Here is a 26,107-nt window from a genome sequence, read left to right on the forward strand (position 1 = left end):
GGAAGAGTCTGTGGCAGATATAGATGCAGAGGGGATGGATTGCTCCACCTCAAGGGATCATAAACCACAGTCACACTGCTCCAAGCTTTCACTGTGATACCGCTGACAGAAAGGTAGGAACAGCTTTTATCCTCTGTTTGCTTTTTCTCTTTTGGCAACAAAACTTTTACAGTTATTGTTAAAGTATTTTGACCATTTTAACCACTTTTTATACAATACAAGATTGTATTGGATGGACGGACAGATGGAGAGACAGACAGACAGACAGATATTTTTCCTCCCGGTGGAGCAGAGATGCAATCTCACAGCTCTGAAGTGCTTTACTCTTTGTTTATCAGAACACAATAAATCCTCTGATCATATTACAGAAAGGAGCAGTGCGGATCATTCACAAGGTTGGCTTTCTTGAACATACTCATAACCTGTTTACACAGTCAAAGTTGCTAAAATTTCACAATCTTGTACAATATAATACATCTATAGTCTTATATAAAGCATTCAACAAATTATTACCACCAAACCTCCAACAATTTTTTATAACTCCAGTCAGGGCTTGAGAGGTTTTGGATATTTTTCATTGCCGAGAGCTCAAACTACGCGTAAACATTTTTGTGTGTCTGTGTGCGGAGTGAAACTCTGGAACAATCTGGACTCACAACACAAGCAATGCCAAAGTACTCATAAATTCAAACTGTTATATAAATGTCATGTCTGGTCAAAATATAGAGATGAGGGTCTTTAACTCAAACTGCTGTTCTGTTTTGTTAACATGTGCTCAGTGTTTCTTTACCATCATTGGTATTTTGTTAATTACTGTTGTTAGCATTAGTCCATTACCATTGTTGGTATATTGTACATTACCATTGTTGGTATATCGTGCCTTCCTTACATTGTTGTGTGGAATTGCTATTGCAATGTGATAATTATTGTTGCCCATGGTGACGCCATCATGATGCAATTATTGTGTGGTTGTCCTTGAATGAAGTACCAGTGAATCTCAGCGCGTTGATCTCTGAATCAAGAACTGGGGTGGAGTTACATACGTTTTCTTCTTCCTACTCCCTTTCAGGCAGAATTGTATTGTTGAGTTTTGATCTTTGCTTATTTATTTGCTTATTTATTTTGTTGTTGTTTTTTTTGTGTGTGTTTTTCCTTGCCTTGCCTGAAATAAATGAATAAATGAAATGAAAATGAAATGATCAAATGATCGAATGAATAATTAATGCTGAACCCATGTGTGGTTGTTTGTGTGCCGTATGATCTGTTTAAGAGGGCCTCAAAGATGATGACTGGCTGTATGAGGTCAACCCTGGAGCCTGAACATCAACCAATGACACAGGAAAACACAGATTGTAAGCAGTTCCTTCGTTTCAAATGATCATTTATGCATATTTGTGGCGTTTTATCAAATTTGGCTGCAACCAATAGCAATTATCTGCTCTTCTTCTCATGCTAATAAGATAACTAATGAATGTAATGTATTCACTATGTTTCATATCCTGCATTTTACACAGACCTAAGGGAAAGATGTGTGATGACTTCATATTCCATCTAATTAGGCTATAAATTCATTGTGAACTAATATCCACTGATATCAATTTCCCAACACTTTTTTGGTTCAAACATATTGTTCATCTGTGAAAGTAATGAAGTGGAAATATATCTTTGCTCCTTATGTCTATGTTCATGCTTCACCAAACTGCCAGTCAATCTCATGCTCAATTTAATCATGAAGGAAGCTGTAAGGTTGATGTTGGATATTTCCTTCACTGGGGGCAGCAACACACACACACACACAGTCCCAAGGAAACAGTGCAGATAAGATCTCAGATGTCGAGGCGCTGAGTGATAATTAATCTGTTCACTTTCTGCTGAAATAACTGTTCTGATCAAGTGGCTCAATCTGTTAGAATCAGTATAAATAATCATTTAGTTCTGACCTCCTCCTGAAAATCATCAGTTTGGAAGAAGCCTGGCACAAACCCTGGGGTGAGAAGACATACAGATACAATATATACAGGTATATATATATATATATATATATATATATATATATATATATATATATATATATATATATTAGTACAGTGGATAGTACAGTGGTTAAGTCAACTGACTTGAATGCAGGAGGTTGTGGGTTCGAATCCCGGTCACCACTGCTGTTCTGCATAGGCCTGAACCCCCTCAGTCACATCATCACAAAGAGTGGCTACGGATACCAATTCCGAAGCGGGACAACAATCAGCCATCTCCTCTACATGGATGACATCAAGCTGTATGCCAGGAATGAGCGAGCAATTGACTCGCTGATCCACACCACCAGGATCTACAGCGACGACATAGGGATGTCATTCGGATTAGACAAATGTGGCCGGATGGTATCAAGAAGAGGCAAGATGATCAGAACTGAAGGGGTCAACCTACCAGGGGGCAGGATAGAAGACATCAAGGACAGCTACAAATACCTTGGAATCCCACAGGCTAATGGCAACCATGAGGAGGCCGCAAGGAAGTCATCCACAGCCAAATACCTCCAGAGAGTAAGGCAAGTCCTGAGAAGTCAGCTGAATGGCAAGAACAAGGTCCGAGCCATCAACATGTATGCACTGCCGGTCATCAGATACCCCGCTGGGATCATAAGCTGGCCAAAGGAGGAGATAGAAGCCACAGATATCAAGACTAGAAAGCTCCTCACCATGCATGGAGGGTTTCACCCCCAGTGCAGCATCCTGAGGCTGTACACTAAGCGGAAAGAGGGAGGCCGAGGACTAGTGAGCATCAGGGCCACTGTCCAGGATGAGACATCAAAAATCCAAGAGTACATCAGGAAGATGGCCCCAACAGATGAACTGCTCAGTGAATGCCTTAGACAGCAGAAACCTGAGGAGGAAGAGGAGGAGGAGGAGGAGACAACATGGAGGGACAAGCCCCTACACGGCATGTACCACCGTCAGATAGAGGAAGTGGCTGATATCAAGAAGACCTACCAATGGCTGAATAAAGCTGGACTGACAGACAGCACAGAGGCACTGATCATGGCAGCACAAGAACAGGCCCTAAGTACAAGGGCAATAGAGGCCAATATCTACCACAGTAGATCTGACCCAAGGTGCAGGCTATGTAAAGAAGCCCCAGAGTCAGTCCAGCATGTGGTAGCAGGGTGTAAGATGCTCGCCAGCTCAGCATACATGGAAAGGCACAACCAAGTAGCTGTCATAGTGTACAGGAACATTTGTACCCGGTATGGACTAGAAGTACCCAAATCCCAATGGGACATACCACCGAAGGTGGTTGAGAAAGGCAAGGCTAAGATCCTGTGGGACTTCAGCTTCCAGACCGACAAACAGCTACTGGCTAACAAACCGGACATTGTGGTGATGGACAAAGAGCAGAAGAGAGCAGTGGTGATAGATGTGGCGATTCCAGCTGATGCCAACATCAGGAAGAAGGAACACGAAAAGATTGAGAAATATCAAGGGTTGAAAGAACAGCTGGAACAGATGTGGAAGGTTAAGGTTAATGTGGTCCCCGTGGTAGCAGGAGCACTTGGGGCAGTGACCCCCAAACTGGAAGAGTGGCTCCAGCAGATTCCTGGAACAACATCTGAAGCCTCAGTCCAGAAGAGCGCAGTCCTAGGAACAGCTAAGATACTGCGCAGAACCCTCAGACTCCCAGGCCTCTGGTAGAGGACCCGAGCTTGAGGATGACACACAGATACCACCCTGAAAGGGTGAGAGGAACATTTTTATATATATATATATATACTTTTACTTTCTGAAATGAATGGCAATTTTTTTTTTTTTTTAGATTTGCCTGTTTTTGAATTTTGTGATCTAGATAGTCCTCTGAAGTCATGTTTGTTTTAGTATTAGCTGTTCTTGACTGACATCTTTCATAGACAGAAATTCTCTTAAAGATTTACGTTCATCCACACATAACAGTGTAGGACTCAAAAAGAAAACACACATGCAGACAGGCAGTTACTAGATACCTGCAGCAAAAACAGTACCAAGAAGGTGTGATTCCTTGAGTTTCTCGATGTTCAGGGGAAGGCAGAAAATTCACACCACTGGTGTGAGTATGGGACAGGTATGGGACAGGAACACTGAGCAGCAGCTGCTGAACAGCAGCTGAGTTGGCTTGGTGAGGCAGAAAAAGGTAGAACAGGAGTAGACTGTGACAGGCAGGTGTCAATGTGTCCCAGCTATTACTCATATCTACAGTATGTCTATGGAGTTGGCTTCTCAGTGTAGAACTTTATTTGGCTCAATGACAGACCAAGACCTGCTGCAGAGCATGCATGTGAAGCCAGAGACAAAGGATGATGAAGAAAAACAGAAGGGTGTAGTCAATCCAGAGGAAGACAAGCTGAAGAAACCTCGCAGAAAAGACACACCTATTCTTAAATGTCATCCGAATGTGCCAGGTCAGTGTACACAAATACACACACACACACACACACACACACACACACACACACACACACACACACACACACACACACACACACACACACACACACACACACACACACACACACACACACACACACACACACGTGGGGTCAACCCCACCTGCTCTTGATCTGTGGGATAAACAGATGAATTTGGAGTTGATTTTCTTCTTTCAGACATTTCAGACAGGACAGATTCTGTACTGGACAGAGTTCACTATCATTTGAACTGCTGAACTCCAATCACAGCATCCGTTAGGTAGTGTGGGTTTATCCAGAGTTGTATGCTTCTGTTAGTAAGTCTAAGAGAGAGTAACCTATTGTCTTCAGCATCAGAGGACACTAAATATCAAACAGGAACACCAGACCTTGTCAGAAGGCCATTAGCAAACAAGTCGCATGTTGGACATTTCCTTGAATGATCAGTTTTGTTCAGGCTGATACAACCATACAGACGAAGAATGTGTGAACAACACAGCATATGGTATTTATTTGAACTGAAACATGGTGTGCATGACAAACTGGCCCAAATAACATCTGAAATGGGGCTGCAGTGGCTCAGCGGTAGAGCAGACGTCTTGAAGACAGATTGCCCAGCCATCAGTTCGAGCCCCGAGACCCACTCCTGCCTGGACATTCCCCAGACTGTGAGCTGATGGTGGGAGGTGTCTGCTCACCTCCCAGCCACTGTCGAGGCGCCCTTGAGAAAGGTGCCGTCCCCCCTATAAGGGCTCATTTGGGGCGCGATCCCTCATGCGCGACCCGTCACTCTGCCTCCCCCTACTGTTTGATGTTTGATGTGACTAATTGCTTGCCTACAGGCCCTAGTGTGTTGTGTTTCTGGGGCCTGTATGCAACTATGTATGTATGCATAATCTAACACGTATGTAACTGCATGTAAACTGTAGAGTGGAGTGAGAAAGATACTTTCCCCATAGGGGACAAGAAAGTGGACTTTCTTCTACTAAAAAAAGTAAAAAATCAGGCGCTACAATCTCCACGTCCTTGGTATCAGTGGGAGCAGATGGACAGATTCCAGCAGACAAAAGACGAGTACGGGAGAGAAAATACTCTATTCTGGCAGGGATGACGACCAACACACGCCATGAAGGAGTAGCCATCATATTAAGAAAGGGAACATAGAAACGCCTGCTTGAGTGGAAACCTGTCACTAACAGGTTGATGAATGTCATGATGAGAGGGCTGCCTTCATCATGTGTAAAATCCTACACTGGAGATCCCAAACCTTCTTTGTTAATGGTGGCATGTACAAAGACTCCAATAAAGGGCAGACAGCTTTCTCCAGACCAAGGTGAACCCTCCACGGTGTGTCAACCCAATCTTTATCATTGTTTAAAATCTTTACCATCAATTATACATGTTTTTTCCATTACTGTCACTGAGGCTGATCGGGTTTGACACAGAGTCCTTAGAGCAAAGAGACAAACTCTTTACAGGGAAAGGATCAGCATCATCTGGATTTAAAAGGCCTTTACAATAAAAATCTATCAAAGTCAGTTTCTGTGGGGTCCTCAACAGCTCCTCAACAGGCTTTCGAAGAGCCTCAATGAGGTCAAATGCAGGCAGAAAAAGGGGTACAGGGAACCTTATAAATGATTACTAACTCAATATGCGGAAAGTATCGTAGGAACACCAGTGTGATAGTCACAGACAAACAGACGACTCCTTATTTCCAAAGCAGAAATATAAACCCGTTGGGAAAAACACAATGAAATCTTCAACAGACAACTGCCAACACTAGAAGCTAATGGATAGGAAGCAGAAGCTGATCGTGATGTGGATATTGTACCACCAAGGATGGAAGAAATAATCTCCATCAAATTCCTCAAAAATAGTAAAGCTCCTTCGACGGACAATTTACAGGCAGACCGAGAGCTAGCAGCTAAAGCTCTCAAACCACTCTTCACAATTATATGGGAGGGGAAGAAGGTACCGGATGACTGGACAAAGGACATGATTGTGAAAGTCCCAAAGAAAGGTGCCCTCAGCAACTGCAACAAGTGACGTGGCATCACCCATCCTCAGTAAAATCCTTGCAAAAATCATACAGAGAATATCAGAGTTCTCTTTCTGTTCTTTGTGACAGACAAAGCACTCAAAGAAGAACAGGCAGGGTTCCGAAAGGGTATAGGATGTGTTGACCATATATTTACTCTACGTTACACTGTAGAGCAGTGTACAGAGTGGCAGAGACAAATGTATATAAACTTTGTGGATTTCGAGAAGGCCTCTGACAGTATTCATAGACAGCTTAATGAGAATACTATGTGCGTACGGGATCCCCAATCACATTGTCGATATCACAAAAGGTTTCTATACCAACTTCAAATGTCAAATTGGAACCAACAAGCATAGTTGTCTCACCCCACTTAAAACAGGGGTGAGGCAAGGCTGTGTCATGTCAGCACTACTCTTTAACTTAGTCATAGACTGGGATGTGAGAAGCGCCAAAGTCAAACCAAGGGGCATCAAATGGAATCTCTTCTCGCATTTGGAAGACCTTGACTTTGCTGATGACTTGGCATTGCTCTCTCATATACACCGACACATGCAAGAGAAAACCTGTTGTCTGAACAACTTTGCAAAACAAGTAAGTCTGAAAATAAACCTGAAGAAGACAGAGCTGATCATGCTGAATATCCAAACCTCCCCACCAATTCAATTAGATGATATAAACCTACCCACAACCCTTCTTTTCACATAATTAGACAGTGTTTTCAGCCACGATAGTGGCGCAGACAGTGAAATCCCAAGCCGACTGAAATCCTGTCACATCCAACACACACACACACACACACACACACACACACACACACACACACACACACACACACACACACACACACACACACACACACACACACACACACACACACACACACACACACACACACACACACACACACACACACCGCAGTGAGAGAGTATTGCTATATTGACCATGTTTGGCTCTACATATTCATGTGAGCAGTCGTGCTGACATTTAATAACCATCAGGACAAACCTACAATCATGTATAATAGATGAAAGCCTCAACCCTTGCATGAAACTTAACCTCACCACATAATACCTACAAACCCATTGGCAAAACCATACTATGAAAGAGGTTGCATTAATGGGAGGAAGTATTTTACAGTCCTGCTCACCATTATTGGCACCCATGAAATTTAAGTACATAATGTGGAATATCTTCTGAAAAAAATGATTTAAGTGAAACTTTGGTTTTCTATAGAGAACTTGTGTTTGTTACAAAATAGCAGATGATAAACAACAATCTAAAACAATAAACAATTAAAAATTATAACTTGTGCTGTGTCACTGGTATTGGCACCCTTTACCTTTGCTAAACCAAAGTTAAAGGGTGCTGTGATCAATTGTCTGTGCCCACGTGACATGAATTAATTAGTGCCGTCAGGCAATTAAGAAAATTAAAATTAATCTAATAACAAATCCTATAATATAATTACAGGGTTTGTTATTAATTAATCTAATTAATCACATTTTAATCTTATACCTGCTAAAGGCCCCCAAATAAAGAATTAGAATTCTAGGACATTGAAAACTTGTAGTGCATGACTAATCAATAGAATACACCAAGAAGAGAAGATTTGAAATCCACATTTTTATTGGTTAAGTGTGCTTTATAAATTAAATTCAAAAGAAAAAAGGCCAAGCACATCAGCAAACCAATTAGGCCAGGTGCATTTCTCAAAAATGTAATACAAATATAGTTAAATAAAATAAATAAAATTCAGAAATAAAATAAGGCTGAGTCTCAAATAAGCACATAAGCAGACTCTCAATCAAAATGAATACTAAAGCTGACTCAATATAGCAATTCAAAATTAATAGTATAACATGCCTCTAAATAATGCAACAACAATAGCAAGATGGTAACAAGCATTTCCTTTAAAAGGGTAAGCTAACGTTACAGGAATTGACAACAGACAACTCTGTGTTGATGGATTGATGGCTCTTACAGCAATGTATTTAAAAATGTGCGGCTTTCATGCCTCTCCGAGCCAGAAAGGTTCCTGACCCATGTCCTTCAGGATGGCATTGTGTGTTTCTAGATGTGTTAGACAAATGGAGGTTGTGTGTTAGCTGGGGAACAGATGAACTGATCTGCATAGGATTTGTGAACTATCATGTTGGTAAATAAACTAACATGGGGATTGGTTTTTAACCTTGTTCTATTTATTTTGTCACACTTGAATTTTGACCAGCGGGGCAACTATTCACTCAGCGATTGTAAACCGAAGGAAATAAAAGACAGGTTGTACATAATTTGTCTTTCTATGTCTTTTTGTGAACATCAAACACAACAATGCATTTGTCATGACATGAAAACACTTGTTTTCCTTCTTTTTAGGAGTAAAGCTGCTCAAGGCAGAGAAGCCAGTGGTCCACTTCGAGGATGGTGAACAGGATGTGAAGGATTAAATCTGTTATTCCACTTTTTTTTGTTCATTAATAGTCATGTTCACAGTCTCATTAAATGTCCAAACATTTTATTCCCACATTTCCTCTGCTGCTCTTGCCCATTCACTCTGATTATACACACAGGTTAATGGGGGTCATAGCGGTAGAAAATTCAAGAAAACTTTGTAAACAGTAGCAGCACAAATGTCTTTGCTAATAACAAAACAAAAAAACAAAAAAATCAGTTATTTCTGATTAAAGGTGATGGACCATTGTAAAATGCACTATAGAAAAATGGCTTTTAATCTGTTTAACCCTCTCATCACATACAGGTTTGGACAAGAATCATATTTTTGAATGGCGGTTGTGTATGGGTGTTGGTTTTGTTTGTCCGGGTTGTGTGGGGAGTTTTTAATACATCCACCCTGTGGCAGCACATATCATTGGTACTATTTAGAATAGATAATATTGGTAATGTTGAACATGAGAGACCTGATTTTCTGAGCCCCTGTAAAACATCAGTATTTGTATTTGTAAATGTATTGTCTTAATCTTTTTATGGGTGTATTGTCCATATGTATTTTGCTGGTACAGTCAGTTGCCTTGAATCCATTCGCAAATCTAATTTCATGTGGAATCCTGTATTTTTGTTCATCTGTCACGGTTCGGTGTTGCTGTGCTGGTGTGTGACAGGAAGAGAGGCCAAACTTGTGGGTGGAGCCTCGGCGTTGCTCATCTCCACACCTGTTGCTGGTCTCCATGCCTGGACTCGATGAGGGTGATTACCATGAGGCTTTTTATGCCTGGCTCTGTCGGAGGTCTTTGTCAGTTTGTTTTGTAGTTTTGTCTTGAAGTCTTGCCTTGAAGTTCTGTTTCGTAGTTCTGCCTTGATTCTGTCTATGTTTTGTTTTGATTCTTGCCTGTCTGAAGTTTTGAGTTCGGATTAAATCATGGACAAATGCTTATCCACCAGTGTCCTGCATTTGGGTCCATACCCTGCCTGTCGTGACATCATCCCTGTATCTTTGAAACTAGAAGGCAGAGAAGCGGGACCCCCAGGGGTCCTGTTGTCTCTTTGAGCCTTAAGGGATGAAAGAGCTCTGCTGGATGCAGGAAGGCTAACATTGGCTTTGGTATAGTATTTCAAGTACCATACCAGGGGTCACCAACACGGTGCTCGCAGGCATCAGGTCGCCTGCAAGGACAACACAAGTTGAGGTTTTCTAAAAATAGAATAACTTATACGTCACCACTAAGTCACTACGAGTGTCCACTATGTCTGGTAATTTGGCCGATCAGCTGGACCGGGATCCACCGAAGTGCCGGTGGTTTAGCATCCAGTGCAACGAGTCTTTGGCCTACATTGGACCCAGTGGAACCCGGCTTTCTCCACGGTTTTGCTGTCCTGGCCAGCAGCGACCTCTTTGATCTGGAATGGGCTGCAGAGAGAAGGTCGCGGGGAAAAGCCGCCATGAAATGGTTGTCAGCCTACACTGATATTCCAGCTCCAGTTTTTTTTGCCTGTTCCATTGGTGGCTTCCGCTCCTACTCCAGGGTCTTTTCCTCAGCCTGCCCTCGAGTCCGAGCCTGCGCCCCAGCCCGTTTCTGTGCCCGAGCCTGCACCCAAACCTGTGCCCCAGCCAGTTCCTGAACATGTTCCCGCGCCTGGTCCTGGACTCCATTTGGTCCGGGAACACGACCCTGACCCAACCTGGGACTGTTTTTGGAACATCGGGGGCCATCCTTTGAAGGGGGGGTACTGTCACAGTTTGATGTTGCTGTGCTGGTGTGTGGCAGGAGGAGAGGCCAAACTTGTGGGTGGAACATCGGCTCCACACCTGTTGCTCATCTCCACATCTGGACTTGACCAGGTTCTTTCTGTTCGTTGCCAGTTCATTTTGTAGTTCTGTCTTGTTTCTGCTTACGTTTTGTATCTTCGCTTAAGTCTTGTTTTGATTCTTGCCTGTATTGGGAGTTTTGATTCTCTGATTAAACCATGGACAAAAGCTTCTCCACCCGTGTCCTGCATTTGGGTCCATACCCTGCTCCCCATGACAGTTGGTTTATATTAGGATGGTATTTGAAGATTTCTCCACAAGAGAAGAACTCCTGACACCACTGCCCTTGAAGACAACTACGAATGGAGTTGACATCTACAACATGGTGAAGGAGTTTTTCATGCAGAAAAAGGTACCATTGGAAAGCTAACCGACTCCAGAAGTTCCCTGATGACTTCTGAATGATCCAATGTTGACCTAAATGACTAATAATGACAAACAGAGTGCACCTGTTTGGTCTGTTTAAATGTACGTGCTCTGTGATCGTCTCAAAGATTTGTGAAAGGAACAATGGAGAACAAACAGCATCATGAAAACCAAAAAACACACAAGGCAGGTCCGGGATGAAGTTGTGGAAAAGTTCAAAGCAGGAATGGGATACAAGAAGATTTCACAATATTTAAATGTCTCGCAGGGCACTGTGCGAGCAATAATATCAAAATGGAGAGAGCATAAAACCACAGCAAACCTACCAAGACCTGGCCGTCCCGCTAAACTTTCAGCCCAAACAAGGAGGAAACTAAGCAGAGAAGCAACCAAGAGGCCCATGGTCTCGCTGGATGACCTGCAGACATACACAGCTGAGGTGGGGCAATCTGTCAATAAGACAACTATTAGTCGTACTCTGCATAAATCTGGCCTTTATGGAAGAGTGGCAGGAAAAAGCCATATCTGAAAGAAAACCATAAAAAAGCCAATTTGGAGATTGCAAGAAGCCACATGGAGACACAGATGACATGTGGAACAAGGTGCTCTGGTCAGATGAGACCAAAATTGAACTTTTTAGGGAAATGTTTGGTGTAAGAGTAACACTGCACATCACCCTGAAAACACCATCTCCACTGTCAAACATGGTGGTGGCAGCATCATGCCATGGGGGGGGCTTTTCTTCAGCAGGTTCTGGGAAGATCGTTCGAGTTGATGGGAAGATGGATGGAGCCAAATATAGGGCGATTCTGGCAGAAAATCTGTTGGAGTCTGCAAAAGACCTGAGGATGGGGCGGAGGTTCACCTTCCAGAAGGACAATAACCCTAAACATAAATTCAAATCTACAATGGAATGGTTTAAAACTAACCATATAAGGTGTTAGAATGGCCAAGCAAAAGTCCAGACCTCAATCCAATAGAGCATCTGTCGAAAGATCTGAAAATTGCTGTGCACAAACAATCTCCATCAAACCTTAAGGAACTTGACCTGTTTGGTAGGAATGGGCGAATATTTGTCTCAAGATGCGCAAAACTTATAGAGATATATATATACCCAAAAAGACTTGCGGCTGTGATCGCAACAGAAGGAGGTTGTATAAAGTATTAACTCAAAGGGGGCCAATGCTTTTGCACGTCCTACTTTTCAGTTTTTTATTTGTAAACACAATACAAAATGTTGAATAAATTTGGTTTCACTTCACGATTGTGTCTCACACGTTGCTGATTCTTGAAAAATATTTTCAGTTTTTTATTTCTAAGTTTGAAGCCTGAAATGTAGCAAAATGTCAGAAGGTTCTTGGGGGGCCAATACTTTCGCAGGGCAATGTACGTTACACCTGGTTAATAAAGTCCTTCACCCAAACCATCTAAAAACCACAGGGGTTCCCTCTCCTCCCCTGTAGAGTCACCAAAAGTGCAGAAGCTGGAGCTCATCCAGAGACATTTTCTTTTGTGCCCCTTTTCTCTTCCTTCTCTCTTTGTCCTGTTTTTCCTCTTTGCTTTCTTGGCTTCTCGTCTGCCCCAGCATCCCAGCTGCAACTCCACCATGTGAGAATAGAGCGCTTTGACTTAGCTCAGAGCAAACTGACATTTCAACCGTCCGAGCCCATTCAGCCACATCGCTCATGCTGCATAGCCAGAGCCAACAACCCACCCAGCTCGCACGAGCCACATCACAGGCGTGGATACACATGAACTGCCCCAACCTCTTGCTCTCATACACAGACCACTGACCAGCCAGATTTACTGTAAAGGTCACACATGATAATGATAATAATGGATTACTACAGTACTAAGCCAGTCATTCTCAAGAATGGACATAAAATAAATCCTACAAACAAAAAATAATAATTTACAACAGTGTTTCTGTTGGTCTTTGTATAGCTGCTGCATTGTAAAGAAGTAAAACTTTGTCAGCAGTCAGACTTACAAACATTTAGGTATCTGTTACAGCACACTATAGAGTGGAACCCAATTAGTGACACCAGAGTCCAAAAATCCAAAAAGCTGCGTTTATTCAAACAAAAGCAGGCGGAGGACCACAGCACGTGTGTGGTAAAAGGGAGCAGCAGCAGGGAGACCAGAATCACCAACATCAAAATGGAGCAACAATCTGGCACTGTCTGCGTGGAGAGCTGGGTCTAAGAAGCCGGCTGATTGCAGATGGGATTCAGGTGAAGCTGCTCCCAGGACGACTCCGCCCACACACCCACACCTGTGAACACAGGACTAGGAGGAGAGGCTGGAGCAGTCACCAACACAGGGCGTGACAGTATCAAGCCAACAGCTATGATCACTGTGACTGAAAAGTGGAAATAATCCAAAACTGATATTAATGAAGAACATAAGGAGTTCAAATTAGACAGAACAGATTATTATTACAAAAGAAATAACAAAAACGTGAAAGCAAATACATGTGAAGTGGCAGAAAAGTATGATTTTTACTAAAAATAGCTTGTCCTGTATCTCAACATTCACCCAAAGCAACACTAAAATACATGCTTGACATCACAGGTCTACTATTCTGTGTTCAATGGTCTCAGAGTGTTCTTTAAATTATAGGAAAAATTATATCTGGATTTTTGCCTGACTAATCAAAGTGACCCACCTCACCTTACAAAGTTCAGTCCCTTTTGGAAATCGCTGGTTGATGTGGCAAAGAGTGAACTGTAGTGACGCTGAAGATTTGAAGCTCTACAATTCATTAATGACACTGGAGATATAAGGCAGAATGACTTATACAAAAAAAAAACCATAGGCACTAACACACACACACACAAAACAAATCACAAAGTTCCACATGAACGTAAGAGTCGCATGAAACAGGTCAAAGAGCTGCATGCAACTTATGAGCCACGGATTGACCGGACCTGGTATACAGTGGGATCTGTACCAGGTATGGAATAGAAATACCCAAATTGCAATGGCACATGCCAAAATAAGGGGTTGGAACATCAGGCCCAAGGTTATGTGAGACTTCAGCTTCCGGACTGACAAACCAGCTGCTGGCTAACCAACCAGACAAAGTAGTGATGGAACAAAGAGAAGAGAGCAGTGGTGATGGACGTGGTGAGACCAGCTGACACTAAAAACAAGAAGGAGGAAGAAGTGCCATTGGTTGAAAAAACAGCTAAAAACAGATGTGGAATTTTAAACCTAATGTGGACACTGTGTTAGTGGTTGTACTGGAGGCATTTATCCTTGAACAGGGAGAGTAACAACAGCAGATTCCAGAAACCCACCTGATATACTGTATCAGTCCGGAAGAGCACCGTCCTAGAAACAACTCAATACTGCTCAGAACCCTCACTCTCCCTAGCCTCTGGTAGAGGACCTGATCATGAGGAGGATGCCCAGTGAAGGACAGTTCAGATATTAATAAGCTACCAGACTTTATCTCGCTGTCTTCTCCAGGTTCTCCAGCTCCCTCTCCGCTCCAAAACATGCACTTCAGGTGAACTGATCGGTTCCAAATATCCTGTGGTTGTGAGTGTTTGTTTGACTTTCATTTGGTTCTGTAATAGGGTGGTGACACATCCGTGATGTTAGTCAGCTGGGATAGGCTACAGCAACCCCCATGACCAGCAAATCTGTACAGAGAAGATGACGTTATATCTGTACTAGAAAATGGATGGATGGACTTTTGTCTCAAAGTGACTTGAAAACTTCCAACCCCTTGTTTTCATACAGAGTTCTAGAATGCTCTATCATCAAAAAACAAACAAAACAAAATTGATGAACCAGTTTTCAGGCTCTAACACCCAAGCACTGTTTTAAAACCCACACACTTTCTTTTCTCTTTGTTGTCCGTGATGGTCATTGCCAGTCAGGATTCCTTATTTCTTGTTGTTTCAATTACTATTGTTTACTACATGTATATTATTTGTCTTTATATTTGTATTATTATATGTCCGATGTGTTTTCATATGCTTACAGTGTGGTATTAGGTTTCTGCTTTTATTCAGTTATCACTTGAACAGTAAACTATTGTACTTGTCAGATAAACTAATTAAAAAAAACAAACAAAGACTCAACCCGATTTACAATGTTTTCATCATTGGGCTTAATCTTCCTTCACTTTAACTCTACGTAAGCCTACATACTGTAGGTTAACACTGTGAGGTGTTGTTTGGTCAACACAAAGTAAAGGGGGAGAAATCATCAACCGACTAAGAACTGCCAACATAAATACTAATTTCCATGTGGTGACATCATTGCGCTGATCTCATACTCTGTACTTCCCTTTCTGTGACGTAGGGAAATCCGCTGTAGTCTTTTGGCTTTTCCCCTTGCATCAGTAGGCCATAGCCCAGTGACCTTTGACCTGTAGAGCTGGTAGGAACTGACACAGTAGGTAGGTTTCTTGTAATAACGGATCAGAGGGCAGTCAGCCTGACAGCCTGCAGAGTAGTTAGAAATTGAATCAGATCTTTGAACAGTGTGTCTGTGTGTCAGAATAAATCATATTTTACATACTTGTGGCAACCGTTAAAAAAAATAATTAAATATTACTAGTATTTTCAGAATTCATTCATATATACAGTACATCTTACGTATCCCGATAACATAAAAGCTGCAGGTACTTGGTAAATAAAAAATAAAAGCTGGTAAAGACTGTCTCAGGTAAATTGAATGTATCTATTTAATGCAGTTTCAAGTAAACAAGTAAATGTTTTCACAGTAGCGTACCAGTTGTTGTAGTGCTTACCATTCTGAAGGTGTTGTGCCCCTGTGTGGCTGTCAGGCAAGGATCCTACAACCCCTTCTGACTGTCGCTCATCCTTCTGCTGCCTGGTTTCCATCTCCTCCAATGTTTCCATCCCTGTTCTCAGTTCTGCCTGTTCAGCGTTTGTTCCATCAGCTGATGTCTTGGATTCAATCTTTTTTTCAGTTACACTGTTTTCCTCGTCACCTTCCCCTGTTTCAGTCTCAGCAGTTTTCTTCTGGTCTGCCTCAAGCGCGCGCACACACACACACACACACACACACACACACACACACACACACACACACACACACACACACACACACACAAACACACACACACACACACACACACACACACACACACACACACAATAATGGTAATAATACTATCAATCACATGACTTTCTCCTACTCATTGGTAGAATTAAAAATAAATTTAGACTGAAACATACAGTGATCTATAATGTACACGATGTGTGGATGTATCAGCAACAGCTCCTTTATCTTCTTTTTTTCTGGACAATTGTTCCACAGTCCAGCAAAACTAAATGTATTAGTTTGTAGAAATTGTAATAAGTTTGATATTCTACTGAGTTTCCATACATTTTAACATGAGTGTTTCAACAGATTAATACTAAAAAACATCACGATTTGTTGGCCCTTTGAGGAAATAGCTGATTTTCTATCAACTAATTAATCTCACTAACTTTACAATGTTTGTGTAAAAACTAAAATAATCATTCAGCACAATGTCTACAATCATCGATTTTAGCTTGCTCCTCTTCTCAAGAAGTCATTGTGGATACCTTCAGCTGCCTTGGCCTTCCATGTCTCCTTGTTGTGATGGATCTCTTGGTTCCATGTTGACTTAAAGCACTTGAAGTCCACTGTAGTCAAAGAACAGGTTCCCTCTGAACTGGTGCTCTTTATACTGGAATGCTTCCCATCACTCCCATTAATACTGTTGTCACTGTGGAAAGTGAAGACATCAATAAGGTAGCTGATTATACTTTTCTGACTGACCACGAAAAGCAGTAGAGTATGATTACAGTTGTACTCTTCTGTTTCCCATCGATTCACTCACCACAATTAGATGAGGGAGTGATGACTATATTCCTTAATTACAACATACGTTCTGCTTTGACTCTTAGTCAGATTACAATGGTACAGCAAGTTATTTTAACCCGCAGGTGGATAGTGAAATGGGTAAGGCTGAAAAACAGACAGGGAAACTGATTCAGGACTGCAATGGAAAGAGTTTGCAACTTAAATTTGAGATTGACTTGGAAGAACAATGGTATCTTGAACATCAATTACATTCTCCGTGACCACCTTAGCCACAAAGCGAAAAGTTAACTAACCATCATTTCCATCTTTTCAACAGCTGTGAGGATAATGACATACATGGTTAGTGGCCACTTGGTGCTAAATCAAAGTTCAACCTGCAGGATTTTTGGCTTACTGGGCAGCATGCATTAGTCACTGATTTCCAGGTATTTGGTAAGTACTTACTGTAGTTCATGTACCTGATCAGAGTCCTTAACCTTCGAGTTTTACCAGCTTCCCAGACTTAATTTACTGGCCTTTCTTTCACTGTTAGTATTGGGTATTATGTCAAGAACTAAGGGGCCTTTATCATATCCATGAAGGCCCTAATAAGTATAGCCTGCTCTTAACTATCATGGCACCACATGAAAATAAATTTAACTGTGGCAAGGAGAACAAAGCTGTGTAGCAGGGAAATTAGACTTCACTTGCTGCTCGTATTCTAAATTAATTAATTAATTAATGTGCAGAGGAAAGTGTGGGATGGATTCAACATAGGTGGCTAGGTCATAGAAGACAACATAAAGATTCCCTCTTTCCTAACAGATTAGATTTAGTGCCAAATAATGGTATGTCTTGGGCATCCAGAAAATGCTGAGATGCCTCTTTCTATGACTAATCTATCAACAAAGCTGTTTCTCATAAAAAGGTGAATATCCTCTTAGCCAAGACTGAAGAAAATCTTATCTACATTGAACTGACAGTGAAGATGGAATTGTTGGTCTCTCCTCCTAGCTGGATGTGGTGGGAGGAGACCTCCCTAGGGAGGTGGCCCTGGTGGCATCTGTACCAGATGCCCAAATCATCTCAACTGACACTTTTTTTTCGAAGGAGCAGTGAGTCTACTCTCATGATTAGCAGTGTTTCTCACCCTATCTCTAAGGGGGACATCAGCTACCTGCCTGAGAAAACCCAGGCATGATTGAAAGAACAAGACCTGCGATCTTGTTCTTTCAAATATAACCCATCGCTCATGACCATAGTTGAGGATAAAACTAAAGATTCAACGGTAGATGGAGAGCTTTGCCTCTTGGCTTGGCTCCTCTTTGTTGTAACAGTGTGATTAAGGGAATACCGCTCCTGCTGTCCCAAAAGCCAGCCTCTGCCACCCAGGTCTGCTCCATCGTGAACCCATGTCTTCACTGCCATCCATATGGCAGTGCATCCAAACCCATCGGTCTGCCCTGCAGGTGTTGGGTCCACAGGGGTGGAGAAAATCTACATTGCCTCTTCTGGCTGAACCCGGCCAAGCCCGGTGGCAGACCCGGCCACCAGGTGCTCACTGACGGGCTCTCCGTCCAGGTCTGGCTCCAGATGTGGCCCCAGACTACCACCTGGCAGGGTCACTTTTTTCAGTCTTTGATTTGTCATAGGGTCTTCTGAACCATTCTTTTTCTGTGTCTTCCCCTGAGACCTGTCTGCCTTCACTCTAAGAAATGATTCAAGGACCTAGTAAATGTGGCAGTAATATATAGTTATGCATGCTCAATAAAAAATCTGAATATCATCATGATGAGATTTTATTTGACTACATCAAAATTAATTAGTAAAACTCCAACAGGAATATTTGTGTAAAATAGGGACATGTAAATTAAGTTTACTTACATTAAAAAAAAATTATTATTTGACTCACAGAATACATGGTTTAAATATTCGTGATAATAAGTGTATGTTTCACCAACATTTTTGAGAATATATTAACAAATATCAACTCTAATAAATGCAATTATTAAACAAGTCAACTCAATTTTATTGGAGACTTAACTAACAACTTATAAACATCAAGTAAACAAAAAGGAACCGATCCCGCCTTTTTAGGATTTTGGGGCGCTGGGCACTCTGGAGTCGGGTCACCATGCAGGTGGATGTTCGTCTCGTCTCGTTCGTCTCGGCTGGATTTTGAATTTTTGGGGTAAGTCTTTAATAATTGGTATGTGTAGTTTACTTTCACCATGGCGTAAGCCCAATTTATTCAAATGATTATGTACTCAAATAGTTAGATATGGGCTTAATTAGTTTGGGTGGTTAAGCTAGCCTTGTCAGGATGTGCTTGCTTGTTAATGCGACTGATACTGACCTATTTTGGCCATTTTTGGTACTTTTGATATTTGATGTAGAAAAGAGGGAGGATAGCTTCATGTAACCTACATGAACTGATGAAGTCACTGGGATAAGACACAAAGTGTCTTCAAAAACATTGTCTGTTTTAATTTTCAGTCTTCCTTTTGAAAAAAAGGGCTGAATGATATGATTAATTGCAATTATTTACCAACTGCTTCACTAAATTTTGTTTAATTTTGGCAGTGTAGTCATATATGTTATAATATTTAAAGTGAAAGGATCAAAATCTGTACTGAGAGTGACTACTGACAGCTGTTTAAATAAATGTTCTCCTTAACAGAGTGAAATTCCCATTGAGAAGACGAGGGAAGTTGTCATCAAATGACTCCTTGATCACCTTGGAGAAGATGTGGGGGCCCTAATTAAGGAGTTTGAGGTGAGTGCAATTAACAAAATGGCTTTCACTGTTCTCTGTACAGTAATTTGTAAATTTGAAGGTGTTTCCATTTAGCAAACCCAACACACAAATATTATTCATTCATAGTCAACTGCTTTTATCCACTGTAGCGGGTTGTGGAGGGCAGGAGCCTATCCCAGCGGACGGAGGGTGTGAGACGGGGGAAACTCCGAGCATGACGCCAGTGCACCGGGGGCACAAATATTATCTAAATCTAAAATAATTCCATGTTGGCATGCCATTCAATTCAAATCTATTTTATTTATATGGTGCCACTTAACAACTGATGTAATCTTGTGGTGGAAAGTTTTTAACACAATAAAATAATACAATACAATAATATAATAATATAATAAATTAATATAATTTCTTGACCCAGAAATCTAGAGTGTGTGTGTCAAATCTTTCAGCACTTGGGAGAAACGGCCCCAGGAAGTCTCGAGGTCATGAAAGATTCTGCAAGAATCTAATCTGTTTTTAGAAGTGTTTGCGTAAATGTCAGTATCTGTTAATAATTTTGTCTGCATAAAATGTCAGTGTGACTGATTAGGTTATGTCATCAGCCATGTGAAACTGTCGACTAGATGTCTCTGCTAACTTCTTGAGGTCATGATGTACCTACTGAAACTGGGGGAAAGATTAGTGGAGAGCAGAGGGAATGAAGTTAAACAACTGATTCACACCTCCCATAGTTATGCCTTTAGAGTATAAAAAGAGATGTGATCCATGTTTTAGTTTGTACTTGAAGTTTTTCCTGTACTCGGAGTACTCTGCAACAACACACCGGGGGACTATTTCATCGTCCCCAGAGCTCTCATCATGCTTAGATAAGTATTTGTTGAACTTGTCTGTTTGTCTGTCTGTCAATATCATCGATGATGTTATTGGACTCATACTCAACCTATTGATGATATTATTGTACTGCTACTCAACCTATACATGATTTGAATTGACAAATAAATATCTTGTATTTTACACTGTCTCCTGTCCTTAAGAAAAACGAAACCCCCACCACAATCTCAAGGCAGGGAGAGAGGGAGGGAGAGAGAATCAAATTAGTGCTCATCGGAAGACGATAAATGCGATGTCCAGTGCACAGTGTGATAACCCATTTATTTTCACTTTTGCACAGGTAAGTCACATTTCAGTCCACATATCTTCTCAGATAAGTTTTAATTTAAGTAGTGTTACTGCTACACTGACGTGTCACCTGTGGCTTACCTGTATTATTTTTGAAATAATACAAACTATTTATTATTTATGTTAAATTAAACGTTTATGAACCCTCCCCATACTGATATTAAACCTTATATCTGTATTACCTTTTCCCACACTCTGATAGACTGTTTAAAACACCTTTAACCCATTTTAACCCACCGTCCTCATTTGAGGACAGCATAAAAAACTATGAAAATAATGACAAGGATTGGTTATAGAACAACATTATGGAGTGAGGGTAATAACAACATATTGATTCATCAATATATGATGCAAAATTCTCATTTATATAATACATAGCACAAGAAAGACTCCATGGAAATTTAACAAAAATCCGCTTCTGGAGATCGATGAAAATGATTACCAATATTTTCTTTAATTTTGATCTGTGTATGCTGGTATTCAGTGACTAGTGTCCAGAAGGGTTTATTTAAAGGCTTTCTTTCTTATTTTTGAAATAGGCTTGCAATTGTAGGCTATAGAACGGCGTAAACTTTGCTGTCCTCAAATGAGGACACTGGGCATTACATAAGCGATATGCATCGGAAAAAGCACTGCCTCAATTGGAAGAAACAAGCTCAAACCATAACGAGTTTCATGCTTCTAATATGAAACAATGTTCATATATTGTTCTAAACAAGTTTTGCACTACAAGGCAGGAAAAAGCTTGAACGTAACACGATTGACACTTGTAAAGTGACTAACATACGTGAGAGCTGCCAAGCATTCATTGACTGGAGCTTCTGGTGGGCAGAGGTTTTTTTATGTACAGAAGAGATTGCAAGGTAAGATCCAAGTATACCACAGTTAGGAATTACTGTATGAATATCTAAGTCACTCCATGAATTAGTGAAGATGTGTGTTTACATTTTTTATTACCATAGTTAGTATATCCATTTTTTTGTCATTTAGTATACTCCGATAGAAATATGTTTTAAGTTATAAATAAATGTTATAATAAACAATATTATAATAAAATAATGGCCAAACCGGGGCAAACCAATTCGATTTCGGTATAAATTTTGGGTATGGTGTGTGGTGTCAGGATACTGGTACAAGTTTGCTCTGTATTGGCAAAGGGTCTGCTAATGAAGAAAACAGCGATTTGTTGCTCGATTCTAAGGCGGTGCTGAATATGCTCTCAGTTGTAGATAACCCATTCTCTTATAATGTATACTTTGATAATATGTTCATTTGAGGACTTGGGATTCAATGCCATGGGAGGAATGAGGGAAAACAGGATCAGCAAGTGCCAATTGCAGGAATCAAATACAATGAAAAAAGAACCAAGAGGAACATGTGATTACAGGTTTGATCACAATGAAGAAATTCCCATTGTGAAATGGGTAGTCAACAAATATGTTACAACTGGTACAAATCATGACACAGTACAACCAATAAAGGATGTACAGCTTGGGCGGCAAGAATCTAAGTCAATAGGAAATGTCCTCAACCAAAGGACATATTGTAAAAAGTGTTGAATGTTTGTTCTACATCATTCTAAGGAATGAGCTGCTTCTGAACATGTTAAATGAAGTGTTTTGTGTTCATTTGTCATTTTTTATTAAGTAGAAACCATTTATATTTATTGTTTTCTGAAAATGGAAATATTCTTTAATTTGGCCAGAATGTATACATATCAACCCAGTGTCCTCATTTGAGGACAGCCTGTATTTCTTTTCTTACTTGATATAAAGGAGTTTTAGAAGTTCCAACATGTTTGTATTCCCAATTTATGCAAATGTTCTGAAAATCATTACAAAAATCTAAAAATTGTTAACTTGGGTTAAAATGGGTTAAGTGTTTATTTAATACATGGAAGTGTGTTGCGTTCCGTGAGTCTCGGTACGCAGCACACTTAGGATGTGGTCAGCCACCGTACGGTATCGTGACTGCCTACTAAAAATCCGTGATGAGGTGAAGTCGGGCATCTTGAAGCTCGAATGCGCAAGGGATTACTGTATATGCTAGATAAAATAATACAACTTAGAACATAATATTTGTATAGCTGATATTCTGGTGACAGTCTGCTTGCTCTAACCACTTTACAATGTCTACAGACTTCTGATGATTCAGCAATCAATGTGGAAGGCAAATATGAAGGCTCTGTACCTTGTGCGAATTCAAAATGGACAAGTCAGGGATGTTGGTACTGTCATTGAGGGTTCCATCATACTCAACCACCTTGGAGATCTCAGCAGAGCCTGCTGCTACTTGCTTGGGCTAACTTATGCCTTGGACCTTATATACCCCAAAATTCTAAAGTACACTGTTGAGGTATTTCAAAAGACGCTTCTTTAAGTGGATGCTGGAAACCTGTCAACAAAGGTGCAAAGACTGAAAAACAATGTGATGATATAGTTGTCTGTTGGATAGATGAGCACAGATAAAACTCATCCCCAACTGATGTTTTGGTTTTTTTTTTTACAAATTTACATTTTGCATTAATGTCCCTTATTTTTTAAAAATACATGCGAGGCATGAGGCTTCAAATTTCAATATAGAGTTTAAGTTTTCACCAGAAGTGACTTAAATGCTGTGCTTCTAAAGGAGAAAGCAGTAGGTTTGTATATTCAGTTTGAAGTACCTGCAACTGTGAGAAATGTATGTTTTAAAAAGTGCAGGAGTTGTTATGTCACATCTTAACATGAAGCCACATTTGCTAGAGATGATCTTCGCCTTCATGTTCCAAACTGTTATAGGCCTATCTACTAGTCATCAATATGTTTAGCGTGAATACTACATCTTGCAATAATATTAATCTTTTTTTTCAAGGCATTTTAGTTCAGAAGCATTTGATCTTTGGTTTCCTAAATTCCCTGACCTGTAACAGCTTCGAATATGCTGCTGTAGATTATGGAAAAAATGATTAAATAAAGCTTTCATGCTTTGTGAGCTCTTGGTCATACTGGTTTATAGTACACAATATTTTCCATTAAAAATTAAGATAAAAAAATCAGTCCGTACATCACATTTTTTTAGGAAGCTATTAACAAATATCTGCTTCAAATGTTTTCAATTACATTTACTCAGTTTATTTGGTGCTTTCTACTCAGGTTTTCCATATAGTTAAAAAAAAGTATTTCAGTTACATTTACTCAATTTATGTGGTACTTGAACCAAATCAATTCATTCAGACGTACTTGAAAATATTACTTAGATTTACTCATTACTCAGGTTTTGTTTTAACAGATTTGAGAGCTTTAATATCTACTCAATATTTGTAAGTGTAAAAATGTTTCACTGATTGAATTAAGTAACATGCAGTAGTACTTTTTTGAGTGTTGGGTGACCCTACCAGGAGCACAAGACTCCTGACAACAAAGCTCTCAGGATACCATGGTCAGGTGAGACTTTTTTTCAAGATGATTTAATAATTTTCAGCATTATTAACAAGCATGATAGGAGTGCTGTGTCACCTGGAACGTTTGAAGTCATCCTGTCCAGGGGATGATGCCTCCTTAATTAGCGGTGTCACTATCTTTTCGATCATTTCTGTCAGCACAGTGAATGTTGGCTCCACAATAAAGTCAATGAAACCTGCAGGAAACGGTAAACTTGTTAAAACAATCAACGGACATTGCAATTCTGTTTTCTCTTGTTCATCAGTAGCATGAGATCGCTGGCCTGTGTTCTATTATTAAGGTAGCCATTACCATATGGCGATTTGGCAAAAAAAAAAAAAAGATAAACTGTGGTAAGTTCATGCAAAGTGCCTCACTGTCATGAGTCATGATGTACGTGACATTTACACTAGGTCTAAATACCCTCATAAAATTCTTATATGTAAATATTTTACATACAGTAATCCTTCGCTTTTTCGAGCTTCAAGATAACTGGCTTCAACTCATCTTGGATTTTTAGTAGGTAGGCACATGATAGCATCCGGAGGTTAGCTGCGTTCCAAACCCACAGAACATAGCGCACATATGTGAAACACAAATGTGCTTTAATCGGTCAATTAAGACTATGGTTTAATATTAGTATGGGGAGGGCTCCTACACATTTAAATTACCATAAATAATAAAAAAATAGGTTGTCACTATATTTCGTTTTTCACTGGTGGTCTTGGACCGAATTAACCGCGAGAAACGAGGGATTAATGTCTAACTATTCACTATTTTTTACTGAAGTCATACTTTGAATGAAGTTGCAATACGTCTATTTTTTTGGAACTAAGGCACCAGGCTCTGATTCTGGACCACTCTCCATTTGCTGATTCACTCTTGTTCTTCCAGTCATTTCAAGACAAATTATAAAATGATAGAAAAATTTAATTTCATTTTGATGTCACATCTCAGGTCTAATAGTTTCTTTTTGTTTTCTTTCTGCTAACATATCATGTCATTTCAGATTCTACCTTCATTTGCAGTAAGCTCATTCCAGTCACCTGTCCTCTCTGCACACACCTGCAGCCACGCCCCAATCTGCCTCTACCCTTCAAATGCCAGCCCTGCCTTCTGTTCACTGTCAGATTGTTCAGTGTTCGCCCTGACTCTCCAGCCTTTGATTACTGCCTGTTGCTCTGATTCCTGTGATTTACCCAGCCTGTTTCCCGGACCCAGCCTTTTGTCAACCCCTGTTCGGATTTGTCTGTCTGGTTTTTGGACTGCCCTTCTTTTGTATGATCCCGCCTGGTTTTTGGACTCTGCCTGCTCGTCTGTCGTTTGGTTTATTCATCTGCTTGTTGGACTGGTTACCCGTTACCTGACCCCTACCTGAATAATTAAACCTGTTCTGAAACTTTACTTGCCCACTCTGTCGTGCTTTTGGGTTCCCCTTGCCAGTCGTGCTTGACCCCTTGACATTTGATCAGTTTAACTCTATTGCCATTGGCTTTTACTAATGGATGGATGGATAAATATTTCTCCCTCGAATGGATTTGTGGCATTCGTTGTATGTTGCACCATGGTGAAAGCCAAGTATTTACACCAGTTATATACAATATGTGTACCTTACCAATCTGTGACTGGGCCACCATGGTAGATTTTCGGTCACATAGAGGTGAAAAGGATAGACCCAGCTCTGCTTCTTTGTCACCCTAAAATTTAAGTCACAGCACAAGTTTCTGTTAATATAGGTGCATTTTAGCATCCACACACACAGTCTATCCAGGGTGCGATTTGTTGGGGCGAGGGGTGGGTAATCCCCCCTCTACATCTTCTACATCTCTATAAT

At 40.6% G+C, this 26,107-nt stretch overlaps 2 protein-coding genes across 2 annotated transcripts in view; one reads left to right on the forward strand and one right to left on the reverse strand.

Annotated features, from left to right (window-relative positions):
- On the forward strand, positions 1-10,773 carry ppp1r17 (protein phosphatase 1 regulatory subunit 17). The gene is made up of 4 exons (XM_068304411.1): positions 1-113; positions 1,271-1,352; positions 4,277-4,426; positions 8,847-10,773. Exons 1-4 carry the CDS (start codon positions 24-26, stop codon positions 8,915-8,917), a joined length of 393 nt encoding a protein of 130 aa, XP_068160512.1. The 5' UTR covers positions 1-23; the 3' UTR covers positions 8,918-10,773.
- The window catches only part of pde1ca (phosphodiesterase 1C, calmodulin-dependent a), a 46,853-nt gene continuing 30,300 nt past the window's right edge, over positions 9,555-26,107 (reverse strand). Inside the window, exons 13-21 of the mRNA XM_068304596.1 lie at positions 25,889-25,970; positions 24,349-24,469; positions 16,674-16,837; positions 15,869-16,108; positions 15,392-15,560; positions 10,446-10,613; positions 10,259-10,335; positions 10,048-10,091; positions 9,555-9,659 (exon numbers count right to left, since the gene is read on the reverse strand). Coding sequence (XP_068160697.1) covers positions 9,555-9,659; positions 10,048-10,091; positions 10,259-10,335; positions 10,446-10,613; positions 15,392-15,560; positions 15,869-16,108; positions 16,674-16,837; positions 24,349-24,469; positions 25,889-25,970 — 1,170 coding nt within the window. The remainder of the gene's footprint in view (positions 9,660-10,047; positions 10,092-10,258; positions 10,336-10,445; positions 10,614-15,391; positions 15,561-15,868; positions 16,109-16,673; positions 16,838-24,348; positions 24,470-25,888; positions 25,971-26,107) is intronic.

The sequence above is a fragment of the Antennarius striatus genome, chromosome 20 (genome assembly GCF_040054535.1).
Source record: "Antennarius striatus isolate MH-2024 chromosome 20, ASM4005453v1, whole genome shotgun sequence".
NCBI classification, from domain to species: Eukaryota; Metazoa; Chordata; class Actinopteri; order Lophiiformes; family Antennariidae; genus Antennarius; species Antennarius striatus.